Source organism: Salmo salar, chromosome 21, assembly GCF_965601325.2.
Source record: "Salmo salar chromosome 21, fSalSal1, whole genome shotgun sequence".
In the NCBI taxonomy this organism is placed as follows: Eukaryota; Metazoa; Chordata; class Actinopteri; order Salmoniformes; family Salmonidae; genus Salmo; species Salmo salar.
The window spans coordinates 54,101,816-54,125,459 of NC_138311.1; the positions used below are offsets into that span (position 1 = coordinate 54,101,816).

The window sequence follows — 23,644 nt, forward strand, 5'->3', positions numbered from 1 at the left end:
TGTGTGGGTGCTTTGCTGTAGGAGGGACTGGTGCACTTCACAAAATAGATGGCATCATGAGGAAGGAGAATTATGTGGATATATTGAAGCAACATCTCAAGACATCAGTCAGGAAGTTAAAGCTTGGTCGCAAATGAATCTTCCAAATGGACAATGACCCAAAGTTGTGGCAAAAATGGCTTGGTATTGGAGTGGCCATCACAAAGCCCTGACCTCAATTCTGTAGAAAATGTGTGGGCAGAACTGAAAAAGCGTGTGCGAGCAAGGAGGCCTACAAACCTGACTCAGTTACACCAGCTCTGTCAGGAGGAATGGGCCAAAATTCACCCAACTTATTGTGGGAAGCTTGTGGAAGGCTACATGAAAAGTTTGACCCAAGTTAAACAATTTAAAGGCAATGCTACCCAATACTAATTGAGTGTATGTAAACTTCTGACCCACTGGGAATGTGATGAAAGAAATAAAAGCTGAAATAAATCATTCTCTGTACTATTATTCTAACATTTCACATTCTTAAAATAAAGTGGTGATCTTAACTGACCCAAGACAGGGAATTTTTACTAGGATTAAATGTCAGGAATTGTGAAAAACTGAGTTTAAATGTATTTTATTTAGGTGTCTGTAAACTTCTGACTTCAACTGTATCTTTGAGATGCTCAGCTTCCTAGACTTCTACACTACCGTTCAAAAGTGTGGGGTCACTTAGAAATGTCCTTGTTTTTGAAAGAAAAGCAAATTTGTTTGTCCATTAAAATAACTTAAAATTGATCAGAAATGCAATGTAGACATTGTTAATGTTGTAAATGACTATTGAAACTGTAAATGGCTGATTTTTTTTTTAATGGAATATCTATATAGACGTACAGAGGCCCACTATCAGCAACCATCATTCCTGTGTTCCAATGCCATGTTGTGTTAGCTAATCCAAGTTTATCATTTTAAAAGGCTAACTGATCATTAGAAAACCCTTTTGCAATTATGTTAGCACAGCTGAAAACTGTTGTTCTGATTAAAGAAGTAATAAAACTGGCCTTCTTTAGACTAGTTGAGTATCTGGAGCATCAGCATTTGTGGGTTTGATTACAGGCTCAAAATGGCCATAAACAAAGACCTTTCTTCTGAAACCCATCAGTCTATTCTTGTTCTGAGAAATGAAGGCTAGTCCATGTGAGAAATTCCCCCAAAAACTGAAGATCCCATACAACGCTGTGTACTACTCCCTTCACAGAACAGCGCAAACTGGCTCTAACTAGAATAGAAAGAGGAGTGGGAGGCCCCGGTGCACAACCGAGCAAGAGGACAAGTACATTAGTGTCTAGTTTGAGAAACAGACACCTCACAAGTCCTCAACTGGCAGCTTCATTAAATAGTACCTGCAAAACACCAGTCTCAACGTCAACAGTGAAGAGGAGACTCCAGGATGCTGGCCTTCTAGGCAGAGTTCCTCTGTCCAGTGTCTGTGTTCTTTTGCCCATATTAGTCATTTATTTTTATTGGCCAGTCTGAGATATGGCTTTTTCTTTGCATCTCTGCCTTATTATCTTCTATTCTTCTGAACTTAACAACATGAATTGGTGGTATTTAGATTGCTATATAGGGAGAGAACATTGTACAGAACAAGGCTGATGTCAATAAGTCGCTCTGGATAAGAGCGTCTGCTAAATGACTTAAATGTAAATGTAAATAACCCCAAAAAAATGCTTGATTGTCCCAAGCTCTCGAATATTCGAATGAACTGATAACTGAGATGGACATGTCGACGTAGATCTGAATGCCGTGAACCAAGAAGTTCACCAACCAATCAGGGCCTTGATGGGCTTGGCAACAGTAACAGTGGTTCACCAATCAGGGCATTGATGGGCTGGGCAACAGTAACAGTGGTTCACCAATCAGGGCCTTGATGGGCTGGGCAACAGTAACAGTGGTTCACCAATCAGGGCCTTGATGGGCTTGGCAACAGTAACAGTGGTTCACCAATCAGGGCCTTGATGGGCTTGGCAACAGTTAACAATGGTTGACCAATCAGGGCCTTGATGGGCTTGGCAACAGTTACAGTGGTTCACCAATCAGGGCCTTGATGGGCTTGGCAACAGTTACAGTGGTTCACCAATCAGGGCCTTGATGGGCTTGGCAACAGTTACAGTGGTTCACCAATCAGGGCCTTGATGGGCTTGGCAACAGTTACAGTGGTTCACCAATCAGGGCCTTGATGGGCTTGGCAACAGTTACAGTGGTTGACCAATCAGGGCCTTGATGGGCTTGGTAACAGTGGTTGACCAATCAGGGTCTTGATGGGCTTGGCAACAGTAACAAGATGTTTTCTCTGGGACCATCAGGTGACGTCCTGACAACTGGACACAGGAATGTTCTTGCAATGTGTCTATAACATTAATATCTTATGTTCTGAGAACAAAGCAGCCATGTTCTGTGTATGTTTGGTGGGACATTGATGGAATTGTCTCCTAACCCTCAGGAAACTGGACACAGGAATGTTCTTGCAACATTCCCACGAAATGTGTCTAGGACATTTAATATCTTGTACTCTGAGAACATGGGAACCGTGTAACATTACAAAACATTTCTCTCTCACTAGAATTGTTAGCTGGGTGGTCTCTTAATTCTGTGACAGATTCTCTGACCCAGGGAAAATGCTGAGATGTTGTTTTCCTTTGGGTGTGCTGCTAGTTGTAACATCCTGTTGTGAGTCAAATGAGCAAATACAGCCCTTTTTTAAAGCTGTCAAAGTTGTTCGTAATGGGGCGGCTCATTGGCTGCTGCTATGCTGGGTAGGCACTGAGTGAATTTGAATAGGGAGGGGTGGAATTGAAAAACCTTGAACATTTGTATGGGTGCCATGCCAGCCTGCAACTCAATAGTAGAAGGTGTTCCTAATGTTTTGTACACTCGGTATATATTAGATTCTCACATTCTGTGAACCTTGAAGCATTTTTTTGTGTTGTGAAAAATGTAAGCAGAAGCACAATTTAGACCAAAAACAGATTTAGGCTACACAAACCCTCTCTCACCCCTTGACCCTGCTTTAATAACCTTTTGTCATTAAGGACTAGAAACCCCTCGTGTTGTTAATAACATAAGGTGATATATGGCAGACGCTCTATGTTATTTCCACAGGTCAGCTGATAAGTGATGATATTTCTGAGATCATCACCAGGTTCAATAGACAATATCACACTCCTTACAGTAACCAGCTGACCACTAAGTCTGCCAGTGCTCAGTACGATGACAGCTATTTAGGTAAGTCCTGTTGTCTTGAGTCCCAAACGGCCTCCTATTCCCTCTATAGTGCTCTACTTTTAACCAGGGCCCATAGGGAATAGAGTGCCGTGTGGGGCATATTCATTTTCTGGATAATTATATGTTTGTTCATTTTGATTAGCATTTTCTCAAGTGGTGTTGAAGCTCTTGTTTTGGCTCTGTAAGAGGCTCATAACTATCGTTAAAGAATTTAATGAGCTCTTAGGGTTTTGTGGCAGAGGATTTAGCAATGTTCTTAAACTGTGCATGATCTGTTGTAGAATGTAGTACGTCAATGGTACTCTACTCCTCTGGCACCATATCGTCTGGGTTGTTTGGTGTTTATTTTATGTTTACTTCCAGGTTATTCTGTGACTGTCGGTGACTTCAATGCTGATGGAGAAGATGGTAAGACTTGGCCATCAAACTGTTCCCATCTACTGATGTCTCTTCTGTCTCCATCTACACTCCTTCCTCTGTTTAGTACTGCATACATGGCCTTTCACCTACTCATGTTATTTTGTCTCTTGTAAAAGTGGGATGATCCATACTGTAATCTCTGGGTTTGGTACAGTAATGTGTTGTGGAATGTCTTAGTTCTGTGGTTGATACTTAATGTTCCAGAATGGAACAGTTCAATGGTGATCTATTTTGAACATTCTATATAGAACAGTTCAATGGTGATCTATTTTTAACATTCTATATAGAACAGTTCAATGGTGATCTATTTTTAACATTCTATATAGAACAGTTCAATGGTGATCTATTTTTAACATTCTATATAGAACAGTTCAATGGTGATCTCATTCTAACATTCTATATAGAACAGTTCAATGGTGATCTCATTCTAACATTCTATATAGAACAGTTCAATGGTGATCTCATTCTAACATTCTATATAGAACAGTTCAATGGTGATCTCATTCTAACATTCTATATAGAACAGTTCAATGGTGATCTATTTTTAACATTCTATATAGAACAGTTCAATGGTGATCTATCTTTAACATTCTATATAGAACAGTTCAATGGTGATATATTTTTAACATTCTATATAGAACAGTTCAATGGTGATCTCATTCTAACATTCTATATAGAACAGTTCAATGGTGATCTATTTTTAACATTCTATATAGAACAGTTCAATGGTGATCTCATTCTAACATTCTATATAGAACAGTTCAATGGTGATCTATTTTTAACATTCTATATAGAACAGTTCAATGGTGATCTATCTTTAACATTCTATATAGAACAGTTCAATGGTGATCTATTTTTAACATTCTATATAGAACAGTTCAATGGTGATCTATTTTTAACATTCTATATAGAACAGTTCAATGGTGATCTCATTCTAACATTCTATATAGAACAGTTCAATGGTGATCTCATTCTAACATTCTATATAGAACAGTTCAATGGTGATCTATTTTTAACATTCTATATAGAACAGTTCAATGGTGATCTATTTTTAACATTCTATATAGAACAGTTCAATGGTGATCTATTTTTAACATTCTATATAGAACAGTTCAATGGTGATCTATTTTTAACATTCTATATAGAACAGTTCAATGGTGATCTATTTTTAACATTCTATATAGAACAGTTCAATGGTGATCTCATTCTAACATTCTATATAGAACAGTTCAATGGTGATCTCATTCTAACATTCTATATAGAACAGCTCAATGGTGATCTATTTTTAACATTCTATATAGAACAGTTCAATGGTGATCTATTTTTAACATTCTATATAGAACAGTTCAATGGTGATCTCATTCTAACATTCTATATAGAACAGTTCAATGGTGATCTATTTTTAACATTCTATATAGAACAGTTCAATGGTGATCTATTTTTAACATTCTATATAGAACAGTTCAATGGTGATCTCATTCTAACATTCTATATAGAACAGTTCAATGGTGATCTCATTCTAACATTCTATATAGAACAGTTCAATGGTGATCTCATTCTAACATTCTATATAGAACAGCTCAATGGTGATCTATTTTTAACATTCTATATAGAACAGTTCAATGGTGATCTATTTTTAACATTTTATATAGAACAGTTCAATGGTGATCTCATTCTAACATTCTATATAGAACAGTTCAATGGTGATCTCATTCTAACATTCTATATAGAACAGTTCAATGGTGATCTATTTTTAACATTCTATATAGAACAGTTCAATGGTGATCTCATTCTAGCATTCTATATAGAACAGTTCAATGGTGATCTCATTCTAACATTCTATATAGAACAGTTCAATGGTGATGTATTTTTAACATTCTATATAGAACAGTTCAATGGTGATCTATTTTTAACATTCTATATAGAACAGTTCAATGGTGATCTATTTTTAACATTCTATATAGAACAGTTCAATGGTGATCTCATTCTAACATTCTATATAGAACAGTTCAATGGTGATCTCATTCTAACATTCTATATAGAACAGTTGAATGGTGATCTATTTTTAACATTCTATATAGAACAGTTCAATGGTGATCTATTTTTAACATTTTATATAGAACAGTTCAATGGTGATCTATTTTTAACATTCTATATAGAACAGTTCAATGGTGATCTATTTTTAACATTCTATATAGAACAGTTAAATGGTGATCTATTTTTAACATTCTATATAGAACAGTTCAATGGTGATCTCATTCTAACATTCTATATAGAACAGTTCAATGGTGCTCTATTTTTAACATTCTATATAGAACAGTTCAATGGTGATCTATTTTTAACATTCTATATAGAACAGTTCAATGGTGATCTCATTCTAACATTCTATATAGAACAGTTCAATGGTGATCTATTTTTAACATTTTATATAGAACAGTTCAATGGTGATCTCATTCTAACATTCTATATAGAACAGTTCAATGGTGATCTATTTTAACATTCTATATAGAACAGTTCAATGGTGATCTATTTTTAACATTCTATATAGAACAGTTCAATGGTGATGTATTTTTAACATTCTATATAGAACAGTTCAATGGTGATCTCATTCTAACATTCTATATAGAACAGTTCAATGGTGATCTATTTTTAACATTCTATATAGAACAGTTCAATGGTGATCTCATTCTAACATTCTATATAGAACAGTTCAATGGTGATCTATTTTTAACATTCTATATAGAACAGTTCAATGGTGATCTATTTTTAACATTCTATATAGAACAGTTCAATGGTGATCTATTTTTAACATTTTATATAGAACAGTTCAATGGTGATCTCATTCTAACATTCTATATAGAACAGTTCAATGGTGATCTATTTTTAACATTTTATATAGAACAGTTCAATGGTGATCTCATTCTAACATTCTATATAGAACAGTTCAATGGTGATCTATCTTTAACATTCTATATAGAACAGTTCAATGGTGATCTCATTCTAACCTTATTTCTGTTATTTCTCTTCTGTTGTACAGATTACATTACCGGGGTACCCAGGGGAGACAAAGCTCTGGGCTATGTAAGTATTATGAGCTCATATATACAAACAGAATTTTGTATATAACAATTATTTATTTATTTATTATTTAGCTTTCATTTAATCTTCGTTAACCCAGAACCAAAATTGTGCGTATTTTTGTCAGATGCTCAATATTTACGTAGTCTGTCAACGAGAGATGAACCTTCATTTAACCTTTATTTACAGTGCATTCAGAAAGTATTCAGACCCCTTACATTTTTCCACATTTTGTTATGTTTTATTCTAAAATTGATTAAATAAATAAAAAAATCTACAATCTATGCTCAATACCCCATAATGACAAAGCGAAAACAGGTTTTTAGAAATGTTTGCAAATGTATAAAATACAAAAAAAAATACTTATTTACATAAGTATTCAGACCCTTTACGATGAGACTTGAAATTGAGCTCAGGTGCATCCTGTTTCCTTTGATTATACTTGAGATGTTTCTACAACTGGATTGGAGTCCACCTGTGGTAAATTCAATTGATTGCACATGATTTGGAAAGGCACACACCTGTCTATATAAGGTCCCACAGTTGACAGTGCATGTCAACAAAAACCAAGCCTTGACGTCGAAGGAATTGTCCGTAGAGCTCCGAGACAAGATTGTGTCGAGACACAGATCTGGGGAAGGGTACCAAAATATTTCTGCAGCATTGAAGGACCCCAAGAACACAGAACACCTCCATCATTCTTAAATGGAAGAATTTTGGAACCACAAAGACTCTTCCTACAGCTAGCCGCCCGGCCGGCCAAACTGAGCAACCGGGGAAGAAGAGCCTTGGTCAGGGAGGTGACCAGGAACCCGATAATTACCTTGACAGAGTTCCTCTGTAGCACTCCACATTTACAATTACATTTACGTCATTTAGCAGACGCTCTTATCCAGAGCGACTTACAGTAGTGAATGCATACATTTCATACATTTTTTTTTTCTCCGTACTGGTCCCCCGTGGGAATCGAACCCACAACCGTGGCGTTGCAAACACCATGCTCTACCAACTGAGCTACACGGGACCAATCAGGCCTTTATGATAGTGGCCAGACGGAAGCCACTCCTCAGTAAAAGGCACATGACAGCCCGCTTGGCATTTGCCAAGAGGCACCTAAAGACTCTCAGACCATGAGAAACAAGATTGAACTCTTGGGCCGAAATGCCAAGCGTCACATCTGGAGGCAACCTGGCACCATCCCTACGGTGAAGCATGGTGGTGGCAGCGTCATGCTGTGGGGATGTTTCTCAGCGGGAGGGACTGGGAGACTAGTCAGGATCGAGGGAAAGATGAACGGAGCAAAGTACAGAGAGATCCTTGATGAAAACCTGCTCCAGAGCGCTCAGGACCTCAGACTGGGGCGAAGGTTCACCTTCCAACAAGACAACAACCCTAAGCACACAGCCAAGACAACGCAGGAGTGGCTTCAGGACAAGTCTCTGAATGTCCTTGAGTGGCCCAGCCAGAGCCCGGACTTGAACCCGATCGAACATCTCTGGAGAGACCTGAAAATAGCTGTGCAACGACGCTCCCTATCCAACCTGACAGTGCTTGAGAGGATCTGCAGAGAAGAATGTGAAAAACTCCCCAAATACAGGTGTGCCAAGCTTGTAGCGTCATACCCAAGAAGACTCGCGGCTGTAATCACTTCCAAAGGTGCTTCAACAAAGTACTGAGCAAAGGGTTTGAATACTTAAGTAAATGTGAAATTTCAGTTTTTTAAATAATTTTTTATTCTATACATTTGCTACAAAGTGAAGGGTTCTGAATGCTTTCCCGACATTGAGCTGAAATATTTTTGAAAGCTGTACTTATACATGTGTTAGAGGTCGACGGCACACAGACCGTGAGGGAAGAACAAGGACTCCATCATTGGCGCATATTCAAACATTCTGATTTTACAATGTGGATATTCGTCATATTCGTCATGATTTTTGTATTCTAACTGGCCCACGATGTGGTTACTAAAATCAGAATTTAGATCTATTTCGCTGTATAATAGATATATATAGATATAGTTATTTTCAGTTTATAAAAAATAACGGCTAAACGCTAACTTCTGTTCATATACGCTGGTAGCATAGCTAGCCATATAGAAATCGGTGGTGGTACTTGAAGCCATTTTGAAATGTAATTCAGTTGATTAGTGACGATGACATAAACATGTGTTGGGGTTGACATCCATACAAGCATTACACTCAGATTTTTACCTCAAATAGTGTGAAATACACATTTAAACAATAGCTTAAATGTAGGCTAATTTTTAAGGGGCGGGGGGCGTGAGTGGCGTTGCCATGGCATTTCCATTGTTTTGGTCAGTTCAATTTATCTCTTTACTGCATCTATGCTGTGTGTGCTATAGGCAACTATTATTGTGATGGCTAAAACACACACAGACTAGATCAACTAGTTTCACTATTATTACGTAGAGTCAAGTGTGTAAGTCGTTATGGGTGGAAAAACGAGTCAGTTATTTTCTCTTGCCATGTAGGTGAACATCTTCAATGGGAGAAATATGCAGTCTGTCCTGAACTTCACAGGAACACAGGTACGGTATAAGATGGTAGTGGTTTTACATGAATGTGCGTGTGTGCTTGCGTGCGTGGGTGCATACCGACTCTGAGCCAGCAGGATGAAAGGAATGTTGACATAATTTATATGATTTGTTTTGAGGGTTCCTCTTGGAATCTCCGTTACGGTCCACACAGACCGTGTTGGTCCCTGTAGAACTGTAGTAAACCTTATTCAGTGCCGTATTGGTCCCTGTAGAACTAGTAAACCTTATTCAGCGCCGTATTGGTCCCTGTAGAACTAGTAAACCTTATTCAGCACCGTATTGGTCCCTGTAGAACTGTAGTAAACCTTATTCAGCGCCGTATTGGTCCCTGTAGAACTGTAGTAAACCTTATTGGTCCCTGTAGAACTGTAGTAAACCTTATTCAGCGCCGTATTGGTCCCTGTAGAACTGTAGTAAACCTTATTGGTCCCTGTAGAACTGTAGTAAACCTTATTCAGCGCCGTATTGGTCCCTGTAGAACTGTAGTAAACCTTATTCAGCACCGTATTGGTCCCTGTAGAACTGTAGTAAACCTTATTCAGCGCCGTATTGGTCCCTGTAGAACTGTAGTAAACCTTATTGGTCCCTGTAGAACTGTAGTAAACCTTATTCAGCGCCGTATTGGTCCCTGTAGAACTGTAGTAAACCTTATTGGTCCCTGTGGAACTGTAGTAAACCTTATTCAGCACCGTATTGGTCCCTGTGGAACTGTAGTAAACCTTATTGGTCCCTGTGGAACTGTAGTAAACCTTATTGGTCCCTGTGGAACTGTAGTAAACCTTATTGGTCCCTGTAGAACTGTAGTAAACCTTATTGGTCCCTGTGGAACTGTAGTAAACCTTATTCAGCACCGTATTGGTCCCTGTGGAACTGTAGTAAACCTTATTGGTCTCTGTAGAACTGTAGTAAACCTTATTGGTCCCTGTAGAACTGTAGTAAACCTTATTCAGCACCTTATTGGTCCCTGTAGAACTGTAGTAAACCTTATTGGTCCCTGTAGAACTGTAGTAAACCTTATTGGTCCCCGTAGAACTGTAGTAAACCTTATTCAGCGCCGTATTGGTCCCTGTAGAACTGTAGTAAACCTTATTGGTCCCTGTAGAACTGTAGTAAACCTTATTCAGCACCGTATTGGTCCCTGTGGAACTGTAGTAAACCTTATTGGTCCCTGTAGAACTGTAGTAAACCTTATTCAGCACCTTATTGGTCCCTGTAGAACTGTAGTAAACCTTATTGGTCCCTGTGGAACTGTAGTAAACCTTATTCAGCACCGTATTGGTCCCTGTAGAACTGTAGTAAACCTTAACCTTATTCAGCACCTTATTGGTCCCTGTAGAACTGTAGTAAACCTTATTGGTCCCTGTAGAACTGTAGTAAACCTTATTGGTCCCGTAGAACTGTAGTAAACCTTATTCAGCGCCGTATTGGTCCCTGTAGAACTGTAGTAAACCTTATTGGTCCCTGTAGAACTGTAGTAAACCTTATTCAGCACCGTATTGGTCCCTGTGGAACTGTAGTAAACCTTATTGGTCCCTGTAGAACTGTAGTAAACCTTATTCAGCACCTTATTGGTCCCTGTAGAACTGTAGTAAACCTTATTGGTCCCTGTGGAACTGTAGTAAACCTTATTCAGCACCGTATTGGTCCCTGTAGAACTGTAGTAAACCTTATTGGTCCCTGTGGAACTGTAGTAAACCTTATTCAGCACCTTATTGGTCCCTGTAGAACTGTAGTAAACCTTATTGGTCCCTGTGGAACTGTAGTAAACCTTATTCAGCACCTTATTGGTCCCTGTAGAACTGTAGTAAACCTTATTGGTCCCTGTGGAACTGTAGTAAACCTTATTCAGCACCTTATTGGTCCCTGTAGAACTGTAGTAAACCTTATTGGTCCCTGTGGAACTGTAGTAAACCTTATTGGTCCCTGTAGAACTGTAGTAAACCTTATTCAGCACTGTATTGTTCTCTGTGGGGTGATGGTGAATATACCGAACATTGTATTTCTCCCTGTTTCCTCAGATGGCTGCCTACTTTGGCCATTCTGTGGCAGCGACCGACATCAATAACGATGGGTAAGTAATGATGGGTACACTGACTGCCATGTCCCAAATGTCACCCTAATCCCTTATATAGTGCACTACATAGGGCAGAGCCCTATTGACCCTGGTCAAAAGTAGTGCACTATGTAGGGCAGAGCCCTATGGACCCTGGTTAAAAGTTGTGCACTATGTAGGGCAGAGCCCTATGGACCCTGGTCAATGGTAGTGCACTACGTAGGGCATAGGTTACCATTTGGGACCTGGGCTCTATCTTAGTAGTTTGTGACCTCTACAGTCTATCCAGGGTCGTGTTCATTGGTGCAAAAGGAAAGCAAGCGTTTCTTATTGGACAAGTTCAGGTAGCCACTCCCTGTTTTGTTTGTTTTCTTCGGTTTAGTCAACACGCGTTGCTCCTGGAGGATGTTTGTTCATGGTAAATAGAGGGCCTGACTTATACAAACTGTTGGGATCAGCTCAAGGCGATAGATGTTCTCATCCGGTAGCAGAGCTAGCTAATTAATCTCTAGATGAAGACACAGTCGTGACCGTAGACGGGTAATGATACAGCCTCTCTAGACTCCTGACTGCTTTCAGATGCAGTTGAATATCTTGGCAAATTTTTTTGAAGGTTATTTCAGGAGTTCTCAAACTTTGTTTTGTGGCCCGGGGATCCTCTTTTGTGATAGCAAATTCAGAACACATCTTGAGTGGGATTCAAATAGCATAAAAGGAGTTTTACTGTGAGTTCAGCAATGCATGGCTGGATGAAACAAGTCTCGGGCCCTGGAAAGGGACATTTTAAAGGCCTGCCTCTTGGCATGGGAGATTAACATATTGCAGTTTTCAAGCAAATTTCCTGCAATTTTACACATTTGTCATGGGACAGATTTTTTGTTGTTGTTGCAGCTTAAAAGCTAATATCCTGCAATACCACACATTTTGCCAGAAAAAGCTTAAATTACAGTGTATTTATGTAAAAATACATCAAACAAAAACTTTGGGTGGAAAACAAGTAGTATTGAGTTGAGAAATGTATAATTGGTGGATATCATTATCCCTGTGAGCCTCCCAGGCCCAAGTTGCCCAGGAATAAAAAATTCTAGGAAAATAATATTATATTGTATTGTATTACACCCTCTAAACATATTCCACGGATCCCTTGGCCAAAATATGTTTAATATGTTGTTGTTAGTCCACGGACCCCACTTTGAGAACCCCAGGGTTATATCATTTACAGTGGGTAATAGATCACTTTAACATTAGGGAATATTATCTGTAGGTCAGGTCCATTAAACCCAAAATAAATTGTAACAGAACAAAGGGTTGGTTTCCCGAGCATAGACTAACCTTATTCCTGGACTAAAATGTAGTTTCAATGGAGGATCTCCATTGAACGCCACCACAATTGATTTGAAAGGAAACAATCAAGATGTGCTTTTAAATGTAGACTTTCATCTTTAATTTAAGTTTTTTCCCCCCATCCAAATCATTGTATGAACCGTGTAGGAATTACAACCATTTTTATACATAGCCCCCCCCCCCCACACAGTTTTAGGGGCTCAAAAGTAATTGAACAAACTAACATAAGCATGATTTAAATTATGAATTTTGATACTTGGTTGCAAATCCTTTGCCTGAAGCTGGGTTTCTTCCCTGGTGATGCTCTGCCAGGCCTTTACTGCAGCGGCCTTCAGTTCCTGCTTGTTCTTGGGGCGTTTTGCCTTCAGCAAAGTGAAATGCATGCTCAATTGGATTCAGGTCAGGTGATTGACTTGGCCATTGCAGAACATTCCACTTATTTGCGATTAAAAAAGTATTGGGTTGCTTTCGCAGTACGCTTAGGGTCATTGTCCATCTGAACTGTGAAGCGCCGTCCAATGAGTTTTGAAGCATTTGGCTGAATCTCAGCAGATAATAATATAGCCCTAAACACTTCAGAATTCATCCATGCTGCTTTTGTCAGCAGTCACATTATCACTAAATACAAAGGGAACCAGTTTCATTGGCAGCCATACATATCCATGCCATAACACTACCTCCCGTGTGGCGCAGCGGTCTAAGGCACTGCATCTCAGTGCTAGAGGCATCACTACAGACCGTGGTTAGAGTCCAGGCTGTATCACAACCCGGCCGTGATTGGGAGTCCCATAGGGTGGCGCACAACTGGCCCAGCGTTGTCCGGGTTTAGCAGGGGTAGGCCGTCATTGTAAATAAGAATATGTTCTTAGCTGACTTGCCTAGTTTAATAAAGGTTAAATGAAATAATAAAATAGGAAACCTCCACCGTGCTTCACAGATGAAGTGGTATGCTTCGGATCATGAGCAGTTCCTTCCCTTCTCCATACTCTTCTCTTCCCTTCATTCTGGTACAACTTGATCTTTGTCTCATCTGACCATAGGATGTTGTTCCAGAACTGTACAGGCTTTTTTAGATTCGTTTTTTTGGGGGGGCAAACTCTAATCTGGTCTTTCTGTTTTTGAGGCTTACCAATGGTTTACATCTTGTGGTAAACCGTCTGTGTTTAGTCTGGTGAAGTCGGCTGTTGATTATTGCCTGACACAGATACGCCTACCTCCTGGAGGGTGTTCTTGATCTGGCCAACTGTTGTGAAGGGGTTTTTATTCACCAGGGAAAGAATTCTTCTGTCATCCACCCTGGTGTTCCAGGCCTTTTGGTGTTCCGGAGCTCACCAGTGCGTTCTGTCTTTTTAGGAATGTACCAAATAGTTGATTTGGCCACACCTAATGTTTTTTACTATCTTTTTTATGTATATATATTTTTTTAGATTTGCCAGCCTAATGATGGCTTGCTTCACTGGCAGTGACAGCTCTTTGGACTTCATTTTGAGGGTTAACAGCAACACATTCCAAATGCGAACACTACACTTGAAATCAACTCTAGACATTTAATCTGCTTACTTGTAAATGAACTAATGAGGGAATAACACACAACTGGCCATGGAGTAGCTGAGCAGACAATTGTTCAATTACTTTTGGTCCCTTAAAAGGGGGGGGGGGGGGTTGGCACATGTAAAAAGTGCTGTAATTCCTACACCGTTCACCCGATTTGGATGTAAATACCCTCCAATTAAAGCTGAAAGTCTGCACTTTAACCTCATAATCATTATTTAATTTCAACTCCAATATGCTGTGGTAGACAGCTAAAATAATAATAACTTGGTCAATGGTCAAATAGTTATGGCCCTGACTGTATGTCTCCCTCTGTCTCTCCTTAGGCTGGTGGATCTGTTTGTGGGGGCCCCTCTGTTCATGGACCGTGGTAGTGATGGGAAGCTGAGGGAGGTGGGCCAGGTGTCTGTGTTCCTGGGGAAGGGAGGCTTCTCCTTCCACACACCCATCACACTGAGTGGGACAGAGATCTACTCACGCTTCGGCAGTTCTATCGCCACACTGGGGGACCTGGATATGGATGGCTTCAACGGTATGTAGGAGGCCTTAGCGGTATGTATGAGGCCTTAGCGGTATGTGCGAGGCCTTAGCGGTATGTGCGAGGCCTTAGCGGTATATACGAGGCCTTAGCGATATGTACGTGGCCTTAGCGGTATGTACGTGGCCTTAGCGGTATGTGCGAGGCCTTAGCGGTATGTGCGAGGCCTTAGCGGTATGTGCGAGGCCTTAGCGGTATGTGCGAGGCCTTAGCGGTATGTACGAGGCCTTAGCGATATGTACGTGGCCTTAGCGGTATGTACGTGGCCTTAGCGGTATGTACGAGGCCTTAGCGGTATGTACGAGGCCGCGGGTTGAGGCCAGCGGTATGTGAGGCCTAGCGGGTGAGGCCTTAGCGGTATGTATATGAGGCCTTAGCGGTATGTATGAGGCCTTAACGGTATGTACGAGGCCTTAGCGGTATGTATATGAGGCCTCAGCGGTATGCGCGAGGCCTTAGCGGTATGTACGAGGCCTTAACGGTATGTACGAGGCCTTAGCGGTATGTGCGAGGCCTTAGCGGTATGTATACGAGGCCTCAGCGGTATGCGCGAGGCCTTAGCGGTATGTGCGAGGCCTCAGCGGTATGCGCAAGGCAACTACAGGCTGCCTGGTTCTTTAGCAAAATAACAGAAACTTTCCGAAAGTTCACAGGTTTTTTTATAGAAATCCCGGTTGGACAACTCCTGGATTCATGAGGAAAGAAGCCTGTCGCCCAACTGGGAATGCTCCAACCAGGATTCCTGGACCCTTTAAGATAGCTTTGTGGCTTTTTGGGGGAAAGATACCTCATACTATTCAGGGAGATCCTCTGGTTTGAAGACATTGACCAAACCATCATTAAGGTTTGTTGATGATCTCCCTCTTCATGTAATGTTTCTGTGTTCCAGACATTGCCATAGCTGCACCCTACGGCGGGCCGAAGCACCGTGGCCTAGTGTACATCCACAATGGGAGGGCTGCAGGGCCTGACCTAGTGCCTTCTCAGGTCCTAGAGGGGAGGTGGGCCTCCTCCTACATGCCCCCCAGCTTTGGATACTCCCTGCACGGAGCCACCGATATTGACCAGAATGGATACCCAGGTAGTTTGATACTAGAATGGTTACCCAGGTAGTTTGATACTAGAATGGATACCCAGGTAGTTTGATACTAGAATGGATACCCAGGTAGTTTGATACTAGAATGGATACCCAGGTAGTTTGATACTAGAATGGATACCCAGGTAGTTTGATACTAGAATGGATACCCAGGTAGTTTGATACTAGAATGGATACCCAGGTAGTTTGATACTAGAATGATACCCAGGTATTTTCATACTAGAATGGATACCCAGGTAGTTTGATACTAGAATGGATACCCAGGTAGTTTGATACTAGAATGGATACCCAGGTAGTTTGATACTAGAATGGATACCCAGGTAGTTTGATACTAGAATGGATACCCAGGTATTTTCATACTAGATCATACACCCCGGTATTTTCATACTAGAATGGATACCCAGGTATTTTGATACTAGAATGGATACCCAGGTAGTTTCATACTAGAATGGATACCCAGGTAGTTTGATACTAAAATGGATACCCAGGTAGTTTGAAACTAGAATGGATACCCAGGTAGATTGATACTAGAATGCATACCCAGGTAGTTTGATACTAGAATGGATACCCAGGTAGTTTGATACTAGAATGGGTACCCAGGTAGTTTGATACTAGAATGGATACCCAGGTAGTTTGATACTAGAATGGATACCCAGGTAGTTTGATACTAGAATGGATACCCACGTAGTTTGATACTAGAATGGGTACCCTGGTAGTTTGATACTAGGATGGATACCCAGGTAGTTTGATACTAGAATGGATACCCAGGTAGTTTGATACTAGAATGGATACCCTGGTAGTTTGATACTAGAATGGATACCCAGGTAGTTTGATACTAGAATGGATACCCAGGTAGTTTGATACTAGAATGGATACCCAGGTAGTTTGATACTAGAATGGATACCCAGGTAGTTTGATACTAGAATGGATACCCAGGTAGTTTGATACTAGAATGGATACCCAGGTAGTTTGATACTAGAATGGATACCCTGGTAGTTTGATACTAGAATGGATACCGAGGCTTCCTTACGGGAGGTTGGAGTGTTGTTGAAAAACCATAGTCCAGCTCTGCTAGTTTTTTCCTGGGTTTGTGGTTCCTGAATGCTTACCGATTGGCCCTTACTTAGCAAAAAAAAAAAAGGATTTGTTTGTTGCTTGGTAAACCTGCTGTCATTATACTGATGTGTTTCTATCCTCTCCCCCCTTCTCTACCTCTCTCCCCCTTCTCTACCTCTCTCTACCTCTCTCTCTCCCTTCTCTACCTCGCTCTCTCCCTTCTCTACCTCTCTCTACCTCTCTCTCCCCCTTCTCTACCTCTCTCTCCCCCTTCTCTTCCTCGCTCTCTCCCTTCTACCTCTCTCTACCTCTCTCTCCCCTTTCTCTACATCTCTCTCCCCCCTTCTCTACCTCTCTCTCCCCCCTTCTCTACATCTCTCTCCACCCTTCTCTACATCTCTCTCCACCCTTCTCTACATCTCTCTCCCCCCTTCTCTACCTCGCTCTCCCCCCTTCTCTACCTTGCTCTCCCCCCTTCTCTACCTCGCTCTCCCCCTTCTCTACCTCGCTCTCCCCCTCCCCCTTCTCTAACACTCTCTCCCGCTTCTCTAACTCTCTCTCTCCCTCCTTCTCTAACTCTCTCTCCCCCCCCTTCTCTACCTCTCTCTCTCCCGCTTCTCTAACTCTCTCTCTCTCCCCCTTCTCTAACTCTCTCTCTCTCCCCCTTCTCTACATCTCTCTCTCCCCCTTCTCTACCTCTCCCCCTTCTCTACCTCTCTCGCTCCCTTCTCTACCTCTACCTCTCCCCCTCCCTCTCGACCTCTCTCTCCCTCTCTCCCCCTCCCTCTTCTCTACCTCTCTCCCCCTTCTCTCTCTCTCCCCTCCCCCTTCTCTACCTCTCTCTCTCTCCTTCTCTACCTCTCTCTCTCTCTCCCTTCTCTACCTCTCTCTCTCCCTTCTCTACCACAGACTTAATAGTTGGTGTATTTGGTGCAGACAAAGCCATTCTATACAGGTACAGTAGTACTGTGGTTTCCTTTGATGTTCCACATGCCTTCAATGTACTGTACTTCATGATCCATCCCACCTGAACCATCCAAGGTGTTTCTGTTTAATGTAAAGTATCCCACATGATTTGTATGCAATTAGTGGCACATTAAGCCTTAATAACGGTTTCTCATTTAAAAAGTGAATGTGTTTGGTGAACAAAGTCCACATTAAGTCTTAATATAACGTACATATTATACAGGCGTTCCACAACACAGACATATACAGTATAGATTTGACATGCAATACTGTACAACTCTAAAGTATCAACTGGTGAATTGAGCCTATAGCTAAGCTCTGTTGTTGTGGTCGTGACCGATGGCCTCTGGAAAGCAATGCTAACCCACATATAGATGAGTGAGTTTTTTCCTCACGCTGGCTGACTGGCTGTGAGAGCAGAGACCTGTGCTGCTAGAGGACTTCCAACAATAAGATAATAATACATAAAACACCAGATTGCTCTGGTTTTATTGAAAAGCTTAATCAACGCTCCTCCCTGTACGGTGTCAGATTGTCGACCGGTCGCTGGTGAGGTCTGACCTCAACACAATGAGATCTATTGGAGCTCTCTGATGTTGACATGAGGTACCCCCCCCCCCCCCCCCCCTGTGCTCACTATTCTGTATATGGCATATGGCCTGACTTCTGACCCCCCCCCCCCCCCACCCCCAGGGCCCGGCCTGTCATCAGTGTTAACACCACCCTGGACATCAGCCCTCAGATCCTCAACCCAGAGGAAAGGAGCTGCAAGCTGCCTGACAGTGACACTAAAGTGTCCTGGTGAGTAATATAATTAATGTTCACTTTTTAAATAGAGAAAATATTGATGTCTGTGTGTGATACATGGTCCATATCAGGGACTGCATTGAGGAGCCAAAATGTTATGAACAGTGTGGGGGGGGTGGTGGTGTCTTCAAGACAGTGATTTTTGGACTGTCAGACAGACTTCCTCTCTGGTAACGTCCTGTCTATCTGTCAGACAGACTTCCTGTCTGGTAACGTCATGTCTATCTGTCAAACAGACTTCCTCTCTGGTAACGTCATGTCTATCTGTCAGACAGACAAAGCTGATGTCAGAACATGCAACATGTTTATCTAGTTACTGTTCGGTGCTAGAGAAAACTATAGCCTGTGTTTTAGAGTTCAATCTGATTCGTTTTTGGTCATATCTTGTTCTCCCCTCAGTTTCAAAGTGAAGTACTGTCTCAAAGCGAGTGGAAGAGGTGCACCAGCCTCACTGAGTAAGTATCTGAAGGATATCTTCTACTACTAGTACTCTACGCTACATTGGATCCCTACGGGGCTCTGCAACTCAACAAATGCTACTCTGAGATATAGTGTTAAAGCACAGCGTTTGCTTCTCTCCTGTCGACAAGCTGTTCTATCAGAGAACTCCTGTTAGAGCACAAAACACAGCTGTCTGTCCTTCTACTTCTATGAAATAGTGCCTATGTCCCAAAAGGACACCCTTTATTCCCAACATGGTGCACTACTTTTGACCAGAGCCCTGTGGAACCTGGTCAAAAGTAGTGCACTATAACGGGTAGTGCACTATAAGATGCCATGTAGGATGCATAGAGTAGCTATAGCACCACATCTCACCTCTGAGTTTCTGTAGAGACATCATGTCTGGCTGTACCCAGCCTGTTAGATCATAGCTTCAGGCTAGCAGTTCAGCCTGTTAGATCATAGCTTCAGGCTAGCCCTGCGGCCTGTTAGATCATAGCTTCAGGCTAGCAGTGCAGCCTGTTAGATCATAGCTTCAGGCTAGCAGTACAGCTTGTTAGATCATAGCTTCAGGCTAGCAGTGCAGCCTGTTAGATCATAGCTTCAGGCTAGCAGTGCAGCCTGTTAGATCATAGCTTCAGGCTAGCAGTGCAGCCTGTTAGATCATAGCTTCAGGCTAGCAGTGCATCCTGTTAGATCATAGCTTCAGGCTAGCCCTGCGGCCTGTTAGATCATAGCTTCAGGCTAGCAGTGCAGCCTGTTAGATCATAGCTTCAGGCTAGCAGTACAGCTTGTTAGATCATAGCTTCAGGCTAGCAGTGCAGCCTGTTAGATCATAGCTTCAGGCTAGCAGTGCAGCCTGTTAGATCATAGCTTCAGGCTAGCAGTGCATCCTGTTAGATCATAGCTTCAGGCTAGCAGTTCAGCCTGTTAGATCATAGCTTCAGGCTAGCAGTGCAGCCTGTTAGATCATAGCTTCAGGCTAGCAGTTCAGCCTGTTAGATCATAGATTCAGGATAGCAGTTCAGCCTGTTAGATCATAGCTTCAGGCTAGCAGTTCAGCCTGTTAGATCATAGCTTCAGGCTAGCCCTGCGGCCTGTTAGATCATAGCTTCAGGCTAGCAGTTCAGCCTGTTAGATCATAGCTTCAGGCTAGCAGTTCAGCCTGTTAGATCATAGCTTCAGGCTAGCCCTGCGGCCTGTTAGATCATAGCTTCAGGCTAGCAGTGCAGCCTGTTAGATCATAGCTTCAGGCTAGCAGTACAGCTTGTTAGATCATAGCTTCAGGCTAGCAGTGCAGCCTGTTAGATCATAGCTTCAGGCTAGCAGTGCAGCCTGTTAGATCATAGCTTCAGGCTAGCAGTTCAGCCTGTTAGATCATAGCTTCAGGCTAGCAGTGCAGCCTGTTAGATCATAGCTTCAGGCTAGCAGTGCAGCCTGTTAGATCATAGCTTCAGGCTAGCAGTGCAGCCTGTTAGATCATAGCTTCAGGCTAGCAGTGCAGCCTGTTAGATCATAGCTTCAGGCTAGCAGTGCAGCCTGTTAGATCATAGCTTCAGGGTAGCAGTGCAGCCTGTTAGATCATAGCTTCAGGCTAGCAGTGCAGCCTGTTAGATCATAGCTTCAGGCTAGCATTTCAGCCTGTTAGATCATAGCTTCAGGCTAGCAGTGCAGCCTGTTAGATCATAGCTTCAGGCTAGCAGTGCGGCCTGTTAGATCATAGCTTCAGGCTAGCAGTGCGGCCTGTTAGATCATAGCTTCAGGCTAGCAGTACAGGCTTTTAGATCATAGCTTCAGCCTGGCCCTGCGGCCTGTTAGATCATAGCTTCAGGCTAGCAGTGCAGCCTGTTAGATCATAGCTTCAGGCTAGCAGTGCAGCCTGTTAGATCATAGCTTCAGGCTAGCAGTACGGCCTGTTAGATCATAACTTCAGCCTGGCCCTGCGGCCTGTTAGATCATAGCTTCAGGCTAGCAGTGCAGCCTGTTAGATCATAGCTTCAGGCTAGCAGTACGGCCTGTTAGATCATAACTTCAGCCTGGCCCTGCGGCCTGTTAGATCATAGCTTCAGGCTAGCAGTGCAGCCAGTTAGATCATAGCTTCAGGCTAGCAGTTCAGCCTGTTAGATCATAGCTTCAGGCTAGCAGTACGGCCTGTTAGATCATAACTTCAGCCTGGCCCTGCGGCCTGTTAGATCATAGCTTCAGGCTAGCAGTGCAGCCTGTTAGATCATAGCTTCAGGCTAGCAGTACGGCCTGTTAGATCATAACTTCAGCCTGGCCCTGCGGCCTGTTAGATCATAGCTTCAGGCTAGCAGTGCAGCCAGTTAGATCATAGCTTCAGGCTAGCCCTGCGGCCTGTTAGATCATAGCTTCAGGCTAGCAGTACGGCCTGTTAGATCATAGCTTCAGGCTAGCCCTGCGGCCTGTTAGATCATAGCTTCAGGCTAGCAGTGCAGCCTGTTAGATCATAGCTTCAAGCTAGCAGTGCAGCCTGTTAGATCATAGCTTCAGGCTAGCCCTGCGGCCTGTTAGATCATAGCTTCAGGCTAGCAGTGCAGCCAGTTAGAGACTCTGGGGAAGTGAATAAAGGGCCTCATTGCCAACATCCCAAAGTATCCCTTTAACCAAATAGCTACCTTGACTATCTGCATTGACCCTTTTTGCACAAACGTTTTTGACTCACATAAGCTACTGCTAGTGTTTATTATCTATCCTGTTTCCTAGTCACTTTATTCCTAGTTATATGTACATATCTACCATAATTACCTCATACTCCTGCACGTCCACTTGGTACTGGTGCCCCATGTATATAGAGCCAAGTTATCGTTACTCATTGTGTATTTAATATTACTTGTATTATTACATTTCTATTATTTCTCTATTTTATTTATCTCTGCATTGTTGGGAAGGACCTGTAAGTATTTCACTGTTAGTCTACAGCTGTTGATACGAAGCATGTGACGAATTTGATTTGTCTTTCGGGAAAATTAGTATTTCCCCTGAAAGCATTGCTTATATCACACTAGTGCCATGAGTGTAAAACTAGCTGTCAGTGACTGTTTTAGTCACTAACCAGGCCTAATGTTTACCGTCTGCCTGTGTACTTGTCAGAGTTCCAGGTTTACCTTGTCCTGGATAGACTCAAACACAAGGGGGCGACAAAGAGAGTTCTGTTCCTCCACAGCAAAACGTCCCAGTACACGAAAAACATGACTGTCAGCAACGGCCAAGGACCGGCCTGCGAGGAGCAAGAAGCCTTCCTCATAGTGAGTTACTGTTGTTAAGTATTGCTCTAGGCCACTGGTGTCAAACTCATTCCACGGAGGGCCCCAGTGTCTGCGGGTTTTTCACTCCTCCCTTGTCCTTGATTGAATTTAGGTCACTGATTAGTAAGGAATTCACCCCTCACCTAGTTGTCTAGGTCTTCACTGAAAGGAAAAACCAAAAACCAGTAAGACACTAGGCACTCCATGGAATGAGATTGACACCTCTGCACTAGGTCTTCCTTTTAGTGAGTGATGCTGAGCAATACACTGTTTTATTGTCCTGTGTGCATGTGTTCATGGAATGTGTTGAGCACTCTAATACCCTTTACACAGTGCTGAGCTGAGCCAAGGCGAGCTGTACTATGTTGGCCTGGCATAGCCCCTAGTTCCTCTAACCATACTGGAGAGCACAATGTGACAGGACAGTAGGGTTCTGGTCGGGCATGACTCCTATGTTTACAACTTCACTGCTTTGCTTACTGTTTACTAAACCCTACTAGGGATGATCATGAGTATTCATACTTTAACCAGAGAGATATTCTAAGCTATTTGTTGGAATGTGCTTTGTGGCTGCCCAATCTGTGGCTGCCCATTTTTTGTTGTTGTTAATGCTTTCTTAAAGACAATGCTAATTTGCTTTGACTCTAGTGTTCCTTTTGTACATGTGCATTTGCGGCGCACAACAAAAAAAAGAAACTAAGCCAAGCATCACACAGTTCTTATCCTTAAATTTCCTTTCCCATCCATGTCTAACTCACTCAACTGTGTTCCTATCGCTGCCTTTATACACGCATGCCCAATGTGCGCACACAAACTCCCGTAGGCCAACAGAAATAAATGCCCATGAAAACAATCTAACTGATGTTATACACAAGCTACATTCCTTGCCAAATTCTGACAGTTTTATCACAAATTGTATATGGACTGGGGGTTCAGACCCACCTTTGCCTCCAGGACAGCCTGAATTCTTCAGGGCATGGATTCTACAAGTTGTCGAAAACATTTGTTGCTCAATTGGTATCAAGGGACCTAACGTGCACCAGGAAAATATTCCTCACACCATTACACCACCCCCACCACCAGCCTGTATCGTTGACACCAGACAGGATGGGTCCATGGACTCATGCTGCTTACGCCAAATCCTGACTCTGCCATCAGCATGACGCATCAGGACCTGTGGTTCGTCGGACCAGGCGATGTTTTTCCACTCCTCAGT

At 42.3% G+C, this 23,644-nt stretch overlaps 1 protein-coding gene across 2 annotated transcripts in view; it reads left to right on the top strand.

The window, feature by feature from the left end:
* Positions 1–23,644, top strand: part of LOC106582518 (integrin alpha-V) — an 80,682-nt gene that overhangs the window by 27,523 nt on the left and 29,515 nt on the right. For both annotated transcript variants that reach the window (XR_014382078.1, XM_014165693.3), the window contains exons 7-17: positions 3,133–3,255; positions 3,619–3,663; positions 6,713–6,756; positions 9,245–9,301; positions 11,329–11,381; positions 14,585–14,790; positions 15,686–15,877; positions 17,858–17,903; positions 18,608–18,715; positions 19,121–19,176; positions 22,274–22,428. Coding sequence is in view for 1 of the 2 variants with exons in the window: in XM_014165693.3 (XP_014021168.1) it covers positions 3,133–3,255; positions 3,619–3,663; positions 6,713–6,756; positions 9,245–9,301; positions 11,329–11,381; positions 14,585–14,790; positions 15,686–15,877; positions 17,858–17,903; positions 18,608–18,715; positions 19,121–19,176; positions 22,274–22,428 (1,085 nt within the window). In the remaining variant the exon portion in view is untranslated. The remainder of the gene's footprint in view (positions 1–3,132; positions 3,256–3,618; positions 3,664–6,712; positions 6,757–9,244; positions 9,302–11,328; positions 11,382–14,584; positions 14,791–15,685; positions 15,878–17,857; positions 17,904–18,607; positions 18,716–19,120; positions 19,177–22,273; positions 22,429–23,644) is intronic.